Source organism: Phoca vitulina, unplaced genomic scaffold (assembly GCF_004348235.1).
Source record: "Phoca vitulina isolate PV1807 unplaced genomic scaffold, GSC_HSeal_1.0 scaffold64, whole genome shotgun sequence".
NCBI lineage: Eukaryota > Metazoa > Chordata > Mammalia > Carnivora > Phocidae > Phoca > Phoca vitulina.
The window spans coordinates 405,136-423,468 of record NW_022589767.1 but is presented as its reverse complement, the minus strand read 5'-3'; the positions used below and the strand labels follow the sequence as shown (position 1 = coordinate 423,468).

General features: G+C 37.3%; 1 protein-coding gene and 1 pseudogene across 1 annotated transcript; one reads left to right on the top strand and one right to left on the bottom strand.

Annotated features, from left to right (window-relative positions):
- Positions 1–3,536: 3,536 nt before the first annotated feature.
- On the bottom strand, positions 3,537–3,983 carry LOC116624072 (annotated as a pseudogene).
- Positions 3,984–5,381: 1,398 nt separating this feature from the next.
- MAGOHB (mago homolog B, exon junction complex subunit) lies at positions 5,382–13,839 on the top strand. The gene is made up of 5 exons (XM_032391747.1): positions 5,382–5,556; positions 8,371–8,429; positions 9,156–9,266; positions 11,228–11,310; positions 13,493–13,839. Exons 1-5 carry the CDS (start codon positions 5,463–5,465, stop codon positions 13,590–13,592), a joined length of 447 nt encoding a protein of 148 aa, XP_032247638.1. The 5' UTR covers positions 5,382–5,462; the 3' UTR covers positions 13,593–13,839.
- The last annotated feature ends 4,494 nt before the right edge of the window (positions 13,840–18,333 follow it).

Below are 18,333 nucleotides of genomic sequence, written 5' to 3'. Positions count from 1 at the left end.
TAACTGAAAGTTGAAAATGTAGTTTAACTTAGAATAGTCTGAACCAGTAGTTTCAAATCACACTCATGCAGAACACTAGTGTTTTTCATGGTAGATTTAGGTGTTTTGTTATTAAAATTGAATAATTTTTTCACTTTTTTTTTTAAAGATTTTATTTATTCATTCGAGACACAGAGATACAGAGAGAGAGAGAGAGAGCATGAGCAGGGGGAGAGGCAGAGGGAGAAGCAGGCTCCCCACTGAGCCAGGAGCCAGACGTGGGGCTCAATCCCAGGACCCTGAGATCATGACCCGAGCTGAAGGCAGATGCTTAACTGTCTGAGCCACTCAGGAGCCCCAATTTTTTCACTATTTTTAAAGAAAAAGTAAACTAGTAGATAGAATCTTCTTAATCTTAACCTTGCTGTAATAATTTTTATTAAATTTTTGCTTTATCTTATAGCTCATTTAAACAAATGAGTATGGCAAATACAATGGAAAAGTGGGAGGGCAGCCTATTATACTTAATTTAGAGACTGTTTTTACTTGTTTTGGAGATAAGAGTTAGCAGTCATACTATGTGTTAGAAGCATATGATATTGTCATATACTGGAAAAATTATTAGTTTGAATACTGGAATTAAATATATCATCATGTCATAATAATCTAGCAATAGGGGGTGCCTGGGTGGCTCAGTCAGTAAGAATCTGCCTTCGGCTCAGGTCATGATCAAAGGGTCCTGGGATCGAGTCCTTAGTCGGGCTCCCTGCTCAGCAGGGAGTCTGTTCATTCTCCCTCTCTCTCTGCCTCTCCCCCGCTGCTTGTGCTCTTTCTCTTTCTCAAATAAATAGAACCTTTTTTTTTTTTAAAGATTTTATTTATGTATTTGAGAGAGAGAATGAGATAGAGCATGAGAGGGGGGAGGATCAGGGGGAGAAGCAGACTCCCTGCTAAGCAGGGAGCCCAATGCGGGACTCGATCCAGGGACTCCAGGATCATGACCTGAGCTGAAGGCAGTCGCTTAACCAACTGAGCCACCCAGGAGCCCTAAATAGAATCTTAAAAAAAAAAAAAAAAAATCTAGCAATAGTGCTCACCACATATGAACATATCTGAGAAACAACGGTATGAAAATTTTTGTGTTTCTGCATGATGGTGTTTCTCATTAAAAAAGTAATACCACTGAGTGTAAAAAGACATTTATGGTTAAAATTCCATAGATAAGTCTATTTTTAAAAAATATTTTATTTATTTATTTATTTATTTGAGAGAGACAGAGATGTATGCATGCTCGAGAGCAGGGGTAGGCGCAGAGGGAGAGGGACGAGCAGTCTCTGCGCTGAGTGTGGAGCCCCACACAGGACTCCACGTGGGGCTCAATCCCTTGACCCTGAGACCATGACCCTGAGACCATGATCTGACCTGTAATCGAGCCAGAGGCTTAACTGACTGAACTACTCAGGCGCCCCAAGAAGTCTATTTTAGAAGAGAGAAGAGAAAGGTGGGTGGATGGCATAAAGGCTGAAACAAACCATCTCATTTTGACATTAAAATTTTTTTAATTACCTTAGAATGTTGATTTAGATTATATAATATTCTTGGTTTATTACTCTGACCCATTTAATGGAATGAGATAGCCCTGGCAGCTTTTGTTCTGTAAATACAAATTCAAACTATTTAAAAGCTGCTGATAAAATAAAGAAAACAAATGAAAACAACAACAACAACAACAACAAAAACCTATCCTCTCCAGTGTTTATCTCAGGAAATTCAGGGCATATTTCTGAAAATTTTAAGTAGGAATGATTTGATAATTTTAAATAGTGAGGTAAAAGGCAAAAGAAAAGTGTGAGGACAGAGCAGACTTGAGAGATCAAGAGAAGAGAGAATTTTAGATGCAGGAAAAATCAGAACATTTTAAAAGATTAAATTAACACTTCTAAGAAATAATCATCTCTGACCATAGCCATCTGACTGGATTCATCACCGTGAAGCTGAAAGCAATAAACTTAAAATCTGAGGGGAAATCATTATTTTATCAATTAATATTATGTATTTGATTAAATCATTAAGTCTTAATTTCAGCTGGAGTTGGAAATAAAACGTGTATTTCTTAACTACTTCAGAAGGATATTTTAAAGCTAACCACAGATAGGCTGCATTAGCAAAGGCAGAAATAGTACTTTATTTGGCTTCATTTAAGATGCCCAAACATTTGTTTTCATAAATAAACTGGTGATACTGGTAAGTATGCTCTAATTTGAACCCTACAGCAACTGAGATTGAGATTTCTCAGTGTCCGAAAAATATTTTCACTATTTCCAGCCCAAGTAAAAGGGTATGAAGTGGTTCTTATATAACTTCACTGTCCAACACAGTAGCCAATAGACACACATGGCTATTTAAATATTAATTTAAATTCATACAAATGAAATAATATTTAAAAAGAAAAACTTCAGTTCCTGGTCTCGCCAGCCACATTCCAAGTGCTCAAGAGCCGTTCAGAACATTTCCACATCTCTGTTGTATAACATCCAAGAAGACCACAAAACACAAATGCTTTATCACTCTGCAATCCTTATCAGATACAAGAGATAGTGAGGCTTTTTTCATATATAAAGGATTAAGTACATATATTTTCACATTTCCTCTTAAAGACAGATAGGGTTAGAGAGGATTAGTCTTTACCTCAGAGGTGTTTTTAGGGAATAAAGACAATAACTGGCCTATAGATAAAGACCTCAACACTGTGCATTCCACATGCACTACTTACATTGTAGTAAATTCTGGTACCTGTAGCTCTCTTACGTAAGCATGAAGATGAACACTGGTATGTGTGCCAAAAACCTGGATGACATGGACTAGGGAATCTAAAGATATTGAATGAGGCTCTCTCCAAAAAACAAACCAAATGGATTACTGCTTATATTTTCAGAGCTACTATGGGATATTGTGGTCAAATTTCTGTGGGTTATTCTTGTAGTAAGTACACTGACCAACTCATCTGTTTGCCTGGGACTTTGCAGGCTTTAAAACTGAAAGTTCCACATCCCAGGAAACTCCCCAGTCCTGTTCAAACTGGAACAGTTAGTCACCTTAGTGGTAAGGGATAGTGCTTTATGTCTCTTGTATATTTTCCATAATGGCAGTATATATAGGAACTGAATAATCTTTCTGTATTAACATTTATACAATGGTTAATATAGATATTTATATTGACAGTTATATAAGTGTTCATATAGACTCAACATAATCTGGCCCAGTCTGCCTTTCTAGTTATTCTACTTGCATGAACCTTATCTTCTAACTATAGTGAATTTCTTCACTTTCCCAAATCACACACTTTCATACCACTGTGTCTTTGGTCAGGCTGTTTTCTGCCTGGAATTCTTTCTCTCCCTTTGAACATACACTGAACTTACTCAACTTGGTCTGATTCAAATTGTACCTCTTGTCACAATACTTCCCTTTCTTCAGTTTCCCCTATTCCCCAGTAAAATGACTTGCTTTTTCTGCTGTGCTACCAGCATTTAAAAATTTTCTTTCCCCTTTTTTTAAACAACTGATAATCAATTTATTAAAAAGGTTGATTTAAGCATCTGCAATGGTGACTTCAACCTCACCTCCTAGCTCAATAGTGATGGAAGTAATCTCCTTAACAATTCCAGAAGGACTGTGCAAATCAATGAGTAGCTTGTGGGTCCAAGGAGTTTTTCTTGTAGTGATTCTCAAAGCCTTGGTAAGCATCTGAACTGGTCCTTTGACTTTGAGATTCTTTTCCTTTGTGCCTCTGATCAAGTCAGCACATACCTTCTCCAAAGATTTTACTTTGCGGCTGGTTAGAGTAATTCTAATTCAGTGAATCGCTGGTTTCCTGGGTGTCTTCCTGGTGTCTTTAAAAGTCATGGCTGCGGAGCTGCGTCCTGACTGACTTGTTCCTCTGCGAGAGTGAACCCTGGTGAGTCAGGAGCAGGAGCGGGGCATCCAAAGCTCCATTATTGCTGTGACTGCATCTTCCTCAATGAAAGAATAAAAAGAAAGAATAAAAATATTCTTTCTTGTAAGGTTTGCTTCCTTGTGTTAATATTTATCTACTGTTTGCTTTCTTCTCTGGACTAAAAGTGTAAAGGGCTCTAAAATTATTACCAGTGTCCATCCATTTCTGGCACATTTTAATAACGCCTGTTAAAATCATTATGTTTTATAAATTTTAAAGCTATTATACATTTATTATCTCATTTGATCTTCTCAACAATTCCTAAGCTTCGCAAAGTTGATTGTAGGATATTGTAGGATATTCATTTGGTTGGTGAACAAACAGGCGTAGACAGTGACTAAGTAACCAAGGTTAGTAGAGGTAAGTGATGGGAACGAATCCCAGGTCTTCTGACTGCCACTCTTTCTTCTAAATCCTGCTGAAGGTTAAAGGTCACCCAACAGAATTACTCTGTTGGTAAAAACAGGGTGATCGATAATATTTCAAAAGTAGACTTTGTATAAAAGTTCACCTTGTCTTTCTACCTCCTTCAAAACCCATTCCACATTGCAGCATTCCTTCATCTCCCCAATTTAATTCTTTCTGGTAAGAAACGTGGGCTGGGGCACCTGAGCGGCTCAGTCGGTTGGGCCTCTGCCTTCCGCTCAGGTCATGATCCGGGAGTCCCTAATGGAGCCCCACATAGGGCTCCCTGCTCAGCGGGGAGTCTGCTTCTCCCTCTGCCCCTCCCTCTGCTCATACTCTCTCTCTCAAATAAATAAAATCTTTAAAAAGAAAAAAAAAAAAAAAAAAAACGTGGGCTAAACCATTTGATCTTAAGTCAAATTGCCAAAACTACACAGGCTACTAAAGATTAACCCTTATTGAATGATGAAAGTTTTACTATTAAGAGTAACTCTTATACCGTGACTATCAGAGATCTTTCGTTTCAATGTGCTTTTTAAACGTCAGACCTCTTTTCTGATGGATTCTTTCTACTTCGTCTCTATTCTAGGCTTCTAGCTGCCGGATAACTAGCAGTCATTGTCCAGAGGGCAAAGCTCCGGTTAGGAATCTAACTGGAGCAAAGAGAGGTAATCCCGGTCTACCATGCTGATTCTGGGCTTTATCTTTCTCATTCCACCAGTTAGAGGGGAATAATGCCACACCCACCTCGTGAGGACAGGATGCCGCGAGAATTAGAGACCCGAAAAGTAAAAGCGACTTGCAAACCTTAATTCTAAACCCATAAAAAATGCGATCACATTTTCCACACTTCCGTGTTTTGCTAATATAATCTTATCCACTTAATTTTGGGGAAAAAAATGTTCCTCTCGCCCCGGCGCCTCCAAGACTCTGGAACGAGAGTTAGCCTTCCCTCTTTCCTTTGGTGACCTGGGACCGGGAAGGCGCGCCCGCAGTGACGCATTTATCCCGGGCGATGACGTCGCTACCAGGCGCCCGGCGGCACGTTGGCCAGGCCTTGGGCTGGCTTTAGGGGGTAAAAATGGCTATGGCCAGCGATTTCTACCTGCGCTACTACGTAGGTCACAAGGGCAAGTTTGGACACGAGTTTCTGGAGTTCGAGTTTCGGCCAGACGGTGAGCAGAGGAGCGGCGCCGCCGCTGCGGCTTAGCTCGGTGCGCGGCTAGGGTGAGCGGGGTGGAGAGGACGCGGAGGAGGAGAAGTGGGGTGATTCCGCTTCAGTGGGCTTGCAAGTATATATTGGGGACTGAGGTCACTGCTGGAGCCGAAGTAAATCCGAACCGAAGACTATCAGAAGCATTAATTGGATCTGTGAATAAAAGAAAATTAATGGGTGTAAGTTAATTCAGAAAATCTGATCCTGCCAGATACTGAAAACTTGAACACAGGGTAATTAGAATCTTCAGAGTAGGTCTCATCCCTTTTCCTAGACACGTGGCCTTACATACAGCGCTTAAATGAGTACAATGGTTGAACGGGGGAGTCCGAAAATTACCGGTCACCGGAAGATTTTAAGCATCCATTGGACAACCGCGTGATGGGATGTTCTTTAAAATGTTCAGGGATGACGTCAAGTAAACTAGATGGCTTCCGGTGCGCTGAACTGAAGAAGGGAGCTCCACGTGTAGGAACATGAGTGTAGTAATTATGTGTTTTGGGTGCTTAAATATAGTTGTTGTTCCCCATAGGATGCATTAAGAATAAAAAGGGGGGAATGGTTAGGAGTCAAGGAAAGCTTCCTAGAGAAGGTAACAGTTGAAATTGTAGCTGGTGCGCAGGGCTGCTCTGGGTTTCCCAAACAGACCAGATTGGGGGCTCACCGCTGACAAAATCCAAAGGCAGAGAATCTACTGGTGGTGAGACAAGAAAGGAATTTATTTCAGAGAGGCTGGCACCGGGAAGACAGTGCACTAGCATCTCAAAGACTGTCTCCAAAATGCCAACAATACTTAACCAAAAAAATATGGGGCGAAGGTGGGTTTGAGATCATAATAATGTAGGTAGCCAAAGTTCTCTTTCAAGATGAGTCTTGAAATGAGAATAGGTGTTTTCTTGGCCTGTGAGGGGAAAAAAACCATTCAGACTGCTGAAAACAGCATGAGCAAAGGGTGAGGTGGGACTGTCTGCTGCCCTGTAGGTGCAGCATATTCTATCATTTGAGAGCCCTGATTCTCTTTAGAGAGTATATCTCTTTAGATATACTGAACTCTGCTTAGAACAGGGATGGTCCACCTGCATAGACTTTTCTTTCTTTGAATGCGTGTTATGTGCAAGGCAACATGTAAACACAAAAATTGAGGGTACAATAATGAGTAAGTCTCTTTAATTTCTCTGAAGGAACTATGTCTTGGTGGGTGACACAGACATGAAACTAGCCATAAAACAGTGTGGATATTAAGTGGTGTATTATGCTTTGGACAAAGTTCTGTGAGAGTGAAAAAAAAAGTGGAGAAGCATCACATGTTAGGAAAAGGAAGAGTATCAGACATTTAAGGAAGAACTCAGGGTAGCTACAGCCCTGCAGTTCAGAAACCTTAATCACTTTATTCCCCCTTGTTCTTCCCATGTCTCTTTTAAATTTAGCTAAGGAGCCAAATTTATCTGAATTCTCCATCTATTCTTTTCTTAGGTGATACTCTTTTTAGTGCCTTTGCCTTTGAACAGCTTTCAGCTTGCCTATATCATGTTTAGCCAGTCACATAAATTAAGTAGGCTGATATTATCACGGAGAGTTCATGCTAGAACAGTGATTCTCATCCGGTTATCTGCCACCATACCATTCCACATATTTCCTTCAGTAGTGAGGGGGTCACCTCATTAGGGAAACCTGTCATTTCAGAGATCAGGACCACATTACATTTGTGTCTGAGCAACTGACCATAGCCATGATGAGAAGCATGCATCCCGGGAGTACAAAAGTCATGATGGATTAAAATTAAATACGGGTCAGCTAACAAACTGACCAACTTTTGTCTAGAAGCAGTACATAGTTCGTATGCATCTTAGTTACAGTGCTAAAATAGTAGCATTGCCATATTGTGTACATACATTAATTTGAAGGAAATAATTTTTGGAGTATTGGGGAAAGCATGAGTATTGGAAGAAGGTAGACCTAGAAATGAATCTTTTTGACCCTGGGCAAGTTACTTAACTCTGTTCTCTCAAGTATAAATAGATGAGAGAACAAAACCTATTAAGTGTTGTTTTACCAATTAGATTAAATTTTCTGGGTAAATCACTTAGGGCCAATACAGATATATAACATAGGCTTTAAAAAGAAATGTTAGTTCCTTTTTCAGATTCCCTGTCTAGTTCATGACATAGCTTAAGCAAATGAGGCTTAAGAATGACCCTCCTAGGGGGAACAATGAAGGGGGGGGAAATCGGAGGGGGAGACAAACCATGAGAGACGATGGACTCTGAAAAACAAACTGAGGGTTCTAGAGGGGAGGGGGGTGGGAGCATGGGTTAGCCTGGTGATGGGTATTAAAGAGGGCACGTTCTGCATGGAGCACTGGGTGTTATGCACAAACAATGAATCATGGAACACTACACCAGAAACTAATGATGTAATGTATGGTGATTAACGTAACATAATAAAAAAAAAATGACCCCTCCTATTATATTGAATTATATTGAAGGCATAAAATATTTAAAAATTATGTTGAATGTTTAAAAATTCAACTATTGAAGGTATGAAAGTTTTGAAAATGATTGGCTTCAACTTTAGCCAACTTTTTACCAACAAATATTTGAGTGTTTACAGGTCTAGCATTGATCTTATGCTAAAAGGGTGGAAATATTAATAAAAGTAGTAGTATAAAATGGTCTGTACCTTTGAAATTGCTTACAATGTCATTTCTTTATTATTTTTTTTTTTTTTAGTGGTTTTTGCTGTTATAGATTGAATTTTTTTCCACTCCCCACAGGAAAGCTTAGATATGCCAACAACAGCAATTACAAAAATGATGTCATGATCAGAAAGGAGGTAAGTTCTTTTCAGATGTCTAATTTTTTACATTTAGACCATTTTCTTCATGTCTTTTTTTGAATTTACAAAAGTACATCTCAGGCTGTATTGCTTGTAAAGAAGCCAATTTATAGATTGAAAAAGGAGTCTATTTAAATAGATCTAAATGTAGCATGTGTAACAGCCAAAGAAGCAATCTGATTATATTAAGTTGTAGTTCCATCTTTGAACATATAATTTCATTCATTTCATAATTAGCTTTGTCTTTTTATCCCATTCCCTATTTAAACTAATTGATAGTCAAGATTTAAATACAGTATTTTACAGAATTTTAAATGAAAGGCCCAAAAGTTAAGGATAAGAAAAAGCTCAAAGCAGTGACTGTGATGTCTACTTGTATTTGTCTCTGTTCACCTCACAGATTTTCTGTTATCATTGTTAACCACTCAGAGGTATTTGAGTCCCGTGTTAAAAGGCAGGATCCAGGGTTTTAAAAGGGGGCTAGTGTAAGTTATCTTTTTTTTAAAATTTGGAAACAAATACATATTAAAGGAAAGGGCGAGAGAGTTAATAAAATCATAAGGATGAGTGATTATCTCCCATCTTGTACTTTTAGGATCAGTATTAGATTCTTCTGTGATATTCTCTTTGAATATTTAGGGTTTGTAACTTCATATTATGATTTCATTCTGAGTTGTGGGAAGTAATAGACATTGTGGAATTTTTATTGTAACTTGTTTTCAGGCTTATGTGCACAAGAGTGTAATGGAGGAACTGAAGAGGATTATTGACGACAGTGAAATTACAAAAGAAGATGATGCTTTGTGGCCTCCCCCTGACAGAGTTGGCCGACAGGTTCATATTCAGTAGTTCTTTACGTGCATACGTGTTGGAAATTGGTGATATAATTGTTACGTTTCTCCATATTTACTTAGCATAGTTCCTCCTTGATTCTTTGGTTTTCCATTTAGTAGGCACCCGGTAAATACTCTTTAATTTTATTTCACTTAGTTTCATTTTCTGTTCTACCTCTGAATTGTAAAGGAGTCAGTGCAGAGCTCTAAACTTAGACATCTTTCTGAGCAGTCTTCTCTGTAGCCTCACCGGTTAAAGTTAGGATGTTTTCACACTGTTAATGGATAATTGCTATTGTATATTAATTACTTCTGTTAAGAATAAGTACAGTGTTTGTGAAATTCAAGAGAGGATTCTTATTGATTGTAAAATTCACTTTCTTCATTTTTATAACTTTGAGAACTCTTATTTGTACCCTTATGCCCAAGAGAGGGATTTAATTGGTTTCTTTTTCAAACTGATCATTGCTTTTGCTTCTTATTCCCTTCAGAGTAATTAATGTTTCTCAAAGGGCTTCTGGAGAAGTTTGAAGGCTTAATCACTCTGTAGAAAGACAGTTTGGGTTTTTTCAACTCTTGAAGAAATGAGATACAACTCCTGGAGGAAGAAATACTTAATTTCACTTTTATATATTCCTGAGAATTATACTTTATATCCCCTTCTTTGACTAGAAGCAAATGTGGAGAAATCAAATAGATGCTGACATTCTGTAGCAGTCATTTACCTCTTCTATTTAAAGAAGTATTATTTAGGAAAGCAAAGGTAATAGTTAACAGTATTTATGTTACACATTGTAAATACTTTTAAAAAGTAAATTTAAATCTTGGTTTGTTTTATGCTGTAGGTACATACGTACTAAAAAACAGACACTACAACAGTAAACCTTTTATCTCTTTTAGACTCAGGGAGAACCCAGTATTTTCATCTACCGACTTGATGATGTATTTATATGTTTTGGTTAGTGGGGAGGGGTAGGCATGTTCCAGAAATCATCTGTTGGGTCTTTAAGTCAAAGATTTTATGATCGTTTGAGAGCCTTAGTTAGTTCTCCATTTTGTGCGTGCCAAAAACTGTGCATAATTAGGTCCCATAATGAAATACAAAGCTAAGACCATCTTTAATGGCATTTGTTATTTAACCTGATAAATCACTACACACATAGCCTCATAATTATTGGTTTTAGATTTGCAGATAAAATCTAGAGAACAATTTCTACAATAATTATGGCACACTAAGAATGTCTACAGTATGTTGTATTTGTTTTAGTAGGTCTTAATTTTCAATGCTTTGTGAAGTAAAATCACAATGAGTCTTTCAGTCTTAACAGCCGAGGACTCAAAATATCAATACCATCACTTACTCGTGATTGTAAATACATCAGTGTTTTTTTCCTATGCTTTATGAGTCTTGTATTTTGCATTTGTAAAATACCCTGAGAAGAGTGTTTTAGGGATTACAGAGTATGTTTGTAAAGTCCCCAGCAGCAGGGCCTCATACATAGTAGATGCCCAAGTGGTGCTATTAGTATTGTGCATTTTATTTATAAAGCCTGGTAGAAAGGTTAAATGTGCTTGTATTTATTTATTAAAAATAGGTTTATACCCATATTTACAGCATTGTGCTTCAAAGTTATGTCTTCAGTTTTTACTGACATAAGAAATGTTTATGTGTACTCTTATATATATCATTCATATTTATAGTGTCTTATTTATGAGATCTCTGGAAAGCAATTCTTGGTTAATCCTAATATTGGGGACTCCTGAGCAGTTAGTTGATGAGGTTTTTATTTTACAGACATAGTTTATGTCTGTCAGGTTAAGTTTCTTTTCCTTTTTCTTTTCTTTCTTCTTTATGACTGCTAGAAAACTTGCAGCTAAATTGGGACCTCTTGGTAACAAGAATACCAATACCTCTGAGTGGAGTTTTATATTAACTACATTAATCTATTTTATTTTTTTCAGGAGCTTGAAATTGTAATTGGAGATGAACATATTTCTTTTACAACATCGAAAATAGGTTCTCTTATTGATGTAAATCAGTCAAAGTAAGTATGCTGAAGTATTTTAACTAAATTGATGTAATTTAGGGATGTCTGGGTGGCTCAGTCAGTTAAGTGTCTGCCTTCGGCTCAGGTCATGATCCCAGGGTCCTGGGATTGAGTCCTGCATCGGGCTCCGTTCTCAGCGGGGAGCCTGCTTCTCCCTCTGCCTGCCGCTCCCCCTGCCTGTACTCTCTCTCTCTCTGACAAATAAATAAAATCTAAAAAAAAAAAAAAAATTGACATAATTTATTTGAGAGGGTCATTTTAGAACAATAGCCAGTTTTCTAGGATTATTTCAGTGGCAATTTATCGGTTTATTCTGCAGATATAATTTTGACTTTTATGTCATTGAAGACTTGCTGTCAAATACTTAGCAGTGTATTTTTCTGATTGTCAAATCTTAATCTGACCATATGCATAACAGCAACCAAATTTTAATAGCTATTTTTGGTAAAAATCTGGATAGAGTTTCATAAAACTTAAAAGAAATCCTTATTGGATTATATCAGCCTCATTAGCCTAATACCACATCATTCTCCTCCTTGAGTTTAATATTTGAAAGAAATTGAAGAAAGTCAGTATAACTTAAGTATGGCTTTAGCTTCCTCTGTCTTCCCAAGTTTATCTCCTCTGGGCCTTTGTAGGACACAGTATTGTTTTTGTCTGAAAAATTTCTATGCTTCCACTTCTTTTCTGTCTTAGGCCTCAGAATGTTTTCTTAGTGCTCTTTCTTCTATCACCCTAACTTGTAAGAACTTACTTGCTTGCTTTTCTGGTTTGAATGTGAACTCCATGAGAATCTTGCTGTGTCACCAAAGTTAGCACAGTGCCTGGCATACAAGAAGTGCTTTGTAAATATTTATTAGAGGAAGGGAGAAAGGAATGAATGCATAGTCACTATTGGATACAAAAGGCTACATTCATAAAGACCAATCAGATACTTTTGAACTATCAAGTTGATTTTCCCACAGTTGATGAGGATGTGGCATTCATACCCTAACTAGGATTTTAAATTGGTACAGTGTTTTTTGGAAAACAGTTTGATAATTATGCATCAAAAGCTGCTAGCATTTTATTTTTTTAATTTATTTTTATTTTTATTTAAATCCAGTTAGTTAACATATAATATATTGTTAGTTTCAGAGGTAGAGGTCAGTGATTCATCAGTTTTATATAGTACCCAGTGTTCATTACATCATGAAGCTGCTAACATTTTAAATTCATGGTTGCTGGAGGGGAGGGGGCTGAGGGGATGGGGTAACTGGGTGATGGACATTAGGGAGGGTTGTAATGAGCACTGGATATTACATAACACTGATGAATCACAGTCCTGTACCCCTGAAACAAATAATACATTATATGTTAATTAACTAAATTAAAAAAAATAAAAAAAATAAATTCATCTTTGACTTAGTAATTTCATTTCTGAGCATCTACTTTAGGGAAATACTCTCAAATAATGAAAATGCTGTATTCATGAAGATGGTCATTGAAGTCTTTTTTTTTTTTTTAAGATTTTTTATTTATTTGAGAGACACACAGCGAGAGGGAACACAAGCAGGGGGAGTGGGAGAGGGAGAAGCAGGCCTCCCGCCAAGCAGGGAGCCCGATGTGGGGCTCGATCCCAGGACCCTGAGATCATGACCCAAGCCAAAGGCAGACGCTTAACAACTGAGCCACCCAGGCGCCCGGTCATTGAAGTCTTATAATTGGGGAGAAATCCAAATGTTTAACAAAGAGAATTATTGATAATTCACAAATGAAGGAAAAAGTAATATTAAAGAAGGAAAAAGTAATACTAAAAAGGGCACAGGGAATGATTTTAGTTAAGAAAATAGAGAAATGCCAAAATATTTATAGTTATCCTGGGAGGAGTGACATTTTATAGTATTAGGGGTATTATTTTTTTCTGTCTTTATAATTTTATCTGCCTTCTATGTTCTTATGTATAGCTATTTCTTTTATAAGAAAATAAACACCTTAAATATGAATGAAATATAAATATGAATGAATACAAAAATGAATTTTGTAGAAAAGACAGAGATGGTAATCAGTATGTTCATTTTAGTTGCAGCAAATCCTTTCTCCTGAATTCCTTTGTTTTGTTTTGTTTTGGGAATTAACTTTAAAATTATGTGTTTCATCTTAGGAACAAAAAAGTAACTTTTACCTTTTTAAATTTTAGGGATCCTGAAGGCCTTCGAGTATTTTACTATTTGGTACAGGACCTGAAATGTTTAGTTTTTAGTCTTATTGGATTACATTTCAAGATTAAGCCAATCTAAATTGTATGTTTTTGAAGCTGTTTTTATATTTAATTAAGGGATGGGTTTGTCATTTACCCTATTGGGATTTTTATAAATGTGAAATTTTTTTTGTATGCCAACTAGAAATAAGGAAATACATAAGCAGGCTTAATGATTATTCTCATTTGGGTCCAAGTGGTCTGGACAGTCCTCACACATGAAATTCTGTAAATAAAAGCAACCTTTTGTTGAGAGTTTGCTCTAATAAAACATATCAAAGCCCGGATGGAGAGTGGGTTTGTTTGTTTTTTTTTTTTTTTTCAGAAGGCTAAGTCTCTTTATTCACTTTAAGATAATAAAGAATTGTTCTAGTAGGTACATCCTATGGCAGAAGTTCTTTCAGGCAGAAGAATGCTGCCAGATTTTCATCCATTAAAGGCAATTGCAGATCTCTCCTTATTTCTTCCATACCTAATGGGACGTAATTTTTGGTGCCTATAGAAGTTGTTTACAGAAGGTTCTGGATTTTTCACATGTATCCCAAACCCCTCAGAATTATTAAAATTTAAATATTTTTGGTGTAATCAGTAATTGCCTAAAGGGTTACAAGAGTCAAGTCAGCACCCCAGGTGAAACACATCTTCTGTTATGCCCTTATTCCTTATTTCACAGTAGATTTTTGTCAATAAGATATTTCGGAATATATTTTGTGTTTCTGTAGGAACTAAATGAGTTCTCAGCATTACAAGTTATTTAAAATTGAGGCTTTAATGCATGTGTGTGTGTGTGTGTATTCTAACTATTAATGAGCATAGGTTTAACTCATGATTCTCAGTCCTGCAACCTCTTTCTGATAGACTTGGTCTTTCATTACTTCCCTGTTAGCAACTATGCCCCTGGGATTGTTAATCCCCCATCTGAACCCCCACTCTTTAAAAGTGTGCAGTCCTGGTAGTGATAATTCACTCCCCCTTGGGACAGTCAGAACTGACCTTATTGGGAAGAGTTGGTCTCTGAAGTTTGCCAGTATTCCTGAGCTCGGTTCTAGAGTGGTTCTGGCCAGTACATTTCTTTGAGATAATAGAGACGTTATGTCTCTGTAGTCCAATAAGGTAGTCACTAGGTACTCTACGTGGCAACTTAAGTATTTGAGATGTGGCTAGTATAACTGAATTTATAGTTCTATTAAACTTTTTTCAAATTTTATTATGAAGAATTTCAAGCATAGAAATTGTTACAAGAATTGTAAAATGAATATCCATCTGCCAGTTCAGATTCTATAATGAACAATTTTTTACTGAAGTAAGTCTGTTCTAAGTCATGTCCTGTTGATTTTTCATGTAAGAATAAAATGGTATATTGCTGTCAACAAACCATTTTTTTTTTTAGTGCTATTTAATTTTGATTAAATGTAGATAGCCAGTGTGCCTTGTAGCTACCCTTTGGATATTGTAGCTCTAGAGCATGTCTTGGCAGCATGTTTGCCATGGAATCCTGTCTGGTCTTTCACACTATGTAAACAATCCATGGCCATCCTCCAGGTTTGTCCTGAAAAGTCACCTGATCTCCACTGTGCAAGACTATACTGTTATCACCTCCAGGTCTCTTAACGATAATAAACATTTCTGTTCAAGTTGTAGACCTTGTTGGATATGCGTTGTCAAATCATGTAATTTTCTTATACTTAGATGTCAACCTCAAGGAAGAAGGGAGAAATGATTGCTCTTTTAATTTGTGGGCCCACAATTTTTGTTTGCTCCTCAATACTCTGTGTCTCCTGAGTAAGACATTGAGTAAGATGATCAAGATGGAGCAAAGTTGGGAGAAATAGTTCTTCGATTTAATGTGTTAACTCCTTGTCATCATTCTCTGACTTCCCTCTTGTGCTGACTTGTTATGTTCTGTCCCCACTGTCTACTGAGTTTCTCACATTCAAACCAAGATTGGAGGCTACATCATTAGGATAAATATTTTATATTGTCTCTGACTTTCTTATACCTTGTTTGAACTGCTTCTTCCTAGATTGTAAGCTGCTGGTGGACAATGATCACTAACAATTAAATTTTGTATAATACTAGTTTTATATGAAACTGGAATGTTATAGCACTCAGGTCAGTAGATACATGTTCCCTTCCCTTCCTCCCCATAATAAAGAGTCTTCTTGCAATAATCAAAACTTATTTTCCAAGTATTGGTTCAGTGCCCCATCCTTCCTTTGGCCCTTTTATGGGATGGAGTGTTGCTTCCCAGCATCTAGCACAATATTTTCCACAGAGTAGATGCTTTGTAAAAGTTTATTGAGGTGGTTGTCTTTTGTACTTACTGCCATCAGATTATTTTGTCTTTGTAACTTAGTCTGAAGGGGAAGAGATTCATTTCTGTAGCTATGGAAAACCTTTCAGTTACCATGAGCTTTGCACATGCACATAGTCCTGCCACAGAGCTGTATATTCAAACACTTTGGATAAGGATGTGTCTTTTGGATCACAGCTGTGATCCTAATTTCTCAAGTAGACACTTTAACTTTGCTCAACCAAAGCAATAGATAATGGCACAGCGAAAAGGAGTTTTTGAAATATGTGAGACCTGTGAACATGGGTTGTGCTGTAAGTTCAACTACTGATCCCTGTGATTTTTTTTTTAAAGACTTTCTTGGGAGCAATTTTAGGTTCACAGAGAAGGGAGAGGAAGGGACAGAGATTTCTCATATTCTCCAGCCCGCACACATGCATAGCCTCCTGTTACCAACATTTTCCACCAGAGTAGTACATTTGTTATATCTGATGAGCCTCCACTGACACATCATAATCACCCTAAAGCCCATAGTTTCCTTTTGGATTCACTCTTGGCAGTGTATATTCTATGGGTTTAGGCAAATGTATAATGATATATATCCATCGTTATAGTATCAGAGCTAGTATTTTCACTACCCTAAAATTCCTGTGTGCTCCATCCAGGTCTCCCTACCCTCATCACCGACCCTTATCATCACTATTACTCTTTGTATTGTCTCCACAGTTTTTTCTTTCCATAATGTCATGTAGTTGGAGTTATACAATATGTAGCCTTTTTAGGTTGACTTCTTTTACTTCTTTCACTTACATATTTAAGTTTCCTTCATGTCTTTTCGTGACGTGATAGCTCATTTCTTCTTAGCACTGAATAATATTCCATTGCTTGGGTGGACCTCAGCTTATCCATTTATCTAGTGAAAGACACCTTGGTTGCTTCCAGGTTTTGGCGATTATAAATAAAGCTATAAATATCTATATGCAGGTTTTTGGGTGATCAAGTTTGTTGGTTATTTTAATAATTGGCTTCCTATCATTATATGGTAATGCACTAGAATAGAACATCCACAAAATTTAATAAAAAATAAACAACAAAGGTAAATGAATGATTTGAGGGTAAGTTCAGAGTCTGAACTGTGTGAGATAGTGGAGGGAACACTAACTGATACAACAGAATTCTTAATTATGCCCCTACTTTGCAGATCTATTTTCCTTTTCCACCTGTGATTAGACAGGTTACCTTTAATGGCAGAGAGCCCAAATAGCCCTCTGAAGTCCCTTTTTTGCCATAATTTTTTCAAGCTTACTTATTTCCTGAGATGGAGGTGGTCTCATTTAGTTATTTAGAAATTGGAGGAAGGGCGGGTACTGTCTGATAGACTGCTGGAGGGCAGTTGGGCCCATATAAAGGATTTTACCTCTAGAGCATTAGAACAGATTTTATTGTAAAGACAAGAAGGACAAATGAGGTAACTAGTTAGGGGAACAAGAAAGTTCAAAGGAGGTCTTTTGAGTTTTTGCAGCAAGAGCCAGAAAATGAGCATTGCTCAGTGTCATGAAGGTTAGGCATGAAGTCTAACTGTGGAGGTGGGAACCCGGCAAGGTGAGGTACTCTTCTCAGTTAGAGGGATGCAGACCATCCTTCTCTGGGAGCTGGTGGTTCCTCTAGACATCCTTCCCTTTGGCCTACAAGTGGCAGAACAGCATGATGGTGTGAAATGATAAGCCATTGAGGTTTGAAGTTGTGACGAGAAAGCTTGAAGGTGTGACTAGAAGCTGTGAGCTAAGCTAGCTGACAAAGTAAATATGGTCAATAATGGTTGGGGTAAAATGTGTGGTTTCCCAAATGAACAGAGGCTTTACAGCAAAGCAGCCAGGAAGTAAATAAGTAAATGCTTTATATATTCATGTGTGTATGTGTTATGTGTGTCTTGCACATAAGTGAATTTGGATGACAAAGTATAGGAACATTCAAAGTATTCTTCAAATTTTTCATCTTTCTGTTTTATGAACCAGAGGTTGTTCAGATGAAGTTTGGTGCTTCCAATGTTGTGCTGCTTTGATCAAAGGGCCATGCTAGGAGTTTCTGTTAGTCCCATCTGAAGTCAGTGCTGTCATTATCTTGTCTTCTCCTTTAAGAAGAAATTTACCTCTTCCAGAAATTAGAGCTTAGTAACAAACCAAGTAACTTGAGCTTGGAGGGAGCTGCTACACAATTTGGCTTCCCAGTCATTCATCTCAATTGCTTTTGTCTAAAACCGAAAAATCTAGATTTTATAGTCAATTCCTCCTTTTTTTATTTTAGAAAATCTAGTTTATTTTATTTTTTATTTTATTTTTTTATGTTCAGTTAGCCAGCATATAGTACATCATAGGTTTTTGTTGTAGTGTTCAACGATTCATTAGCTGGGTATAACACCCAGTGCTCATCCCAACACGTGCCCTCCTCAATACCCATCACCTGGTCACCCTGTCCCCCTACTCCCCTC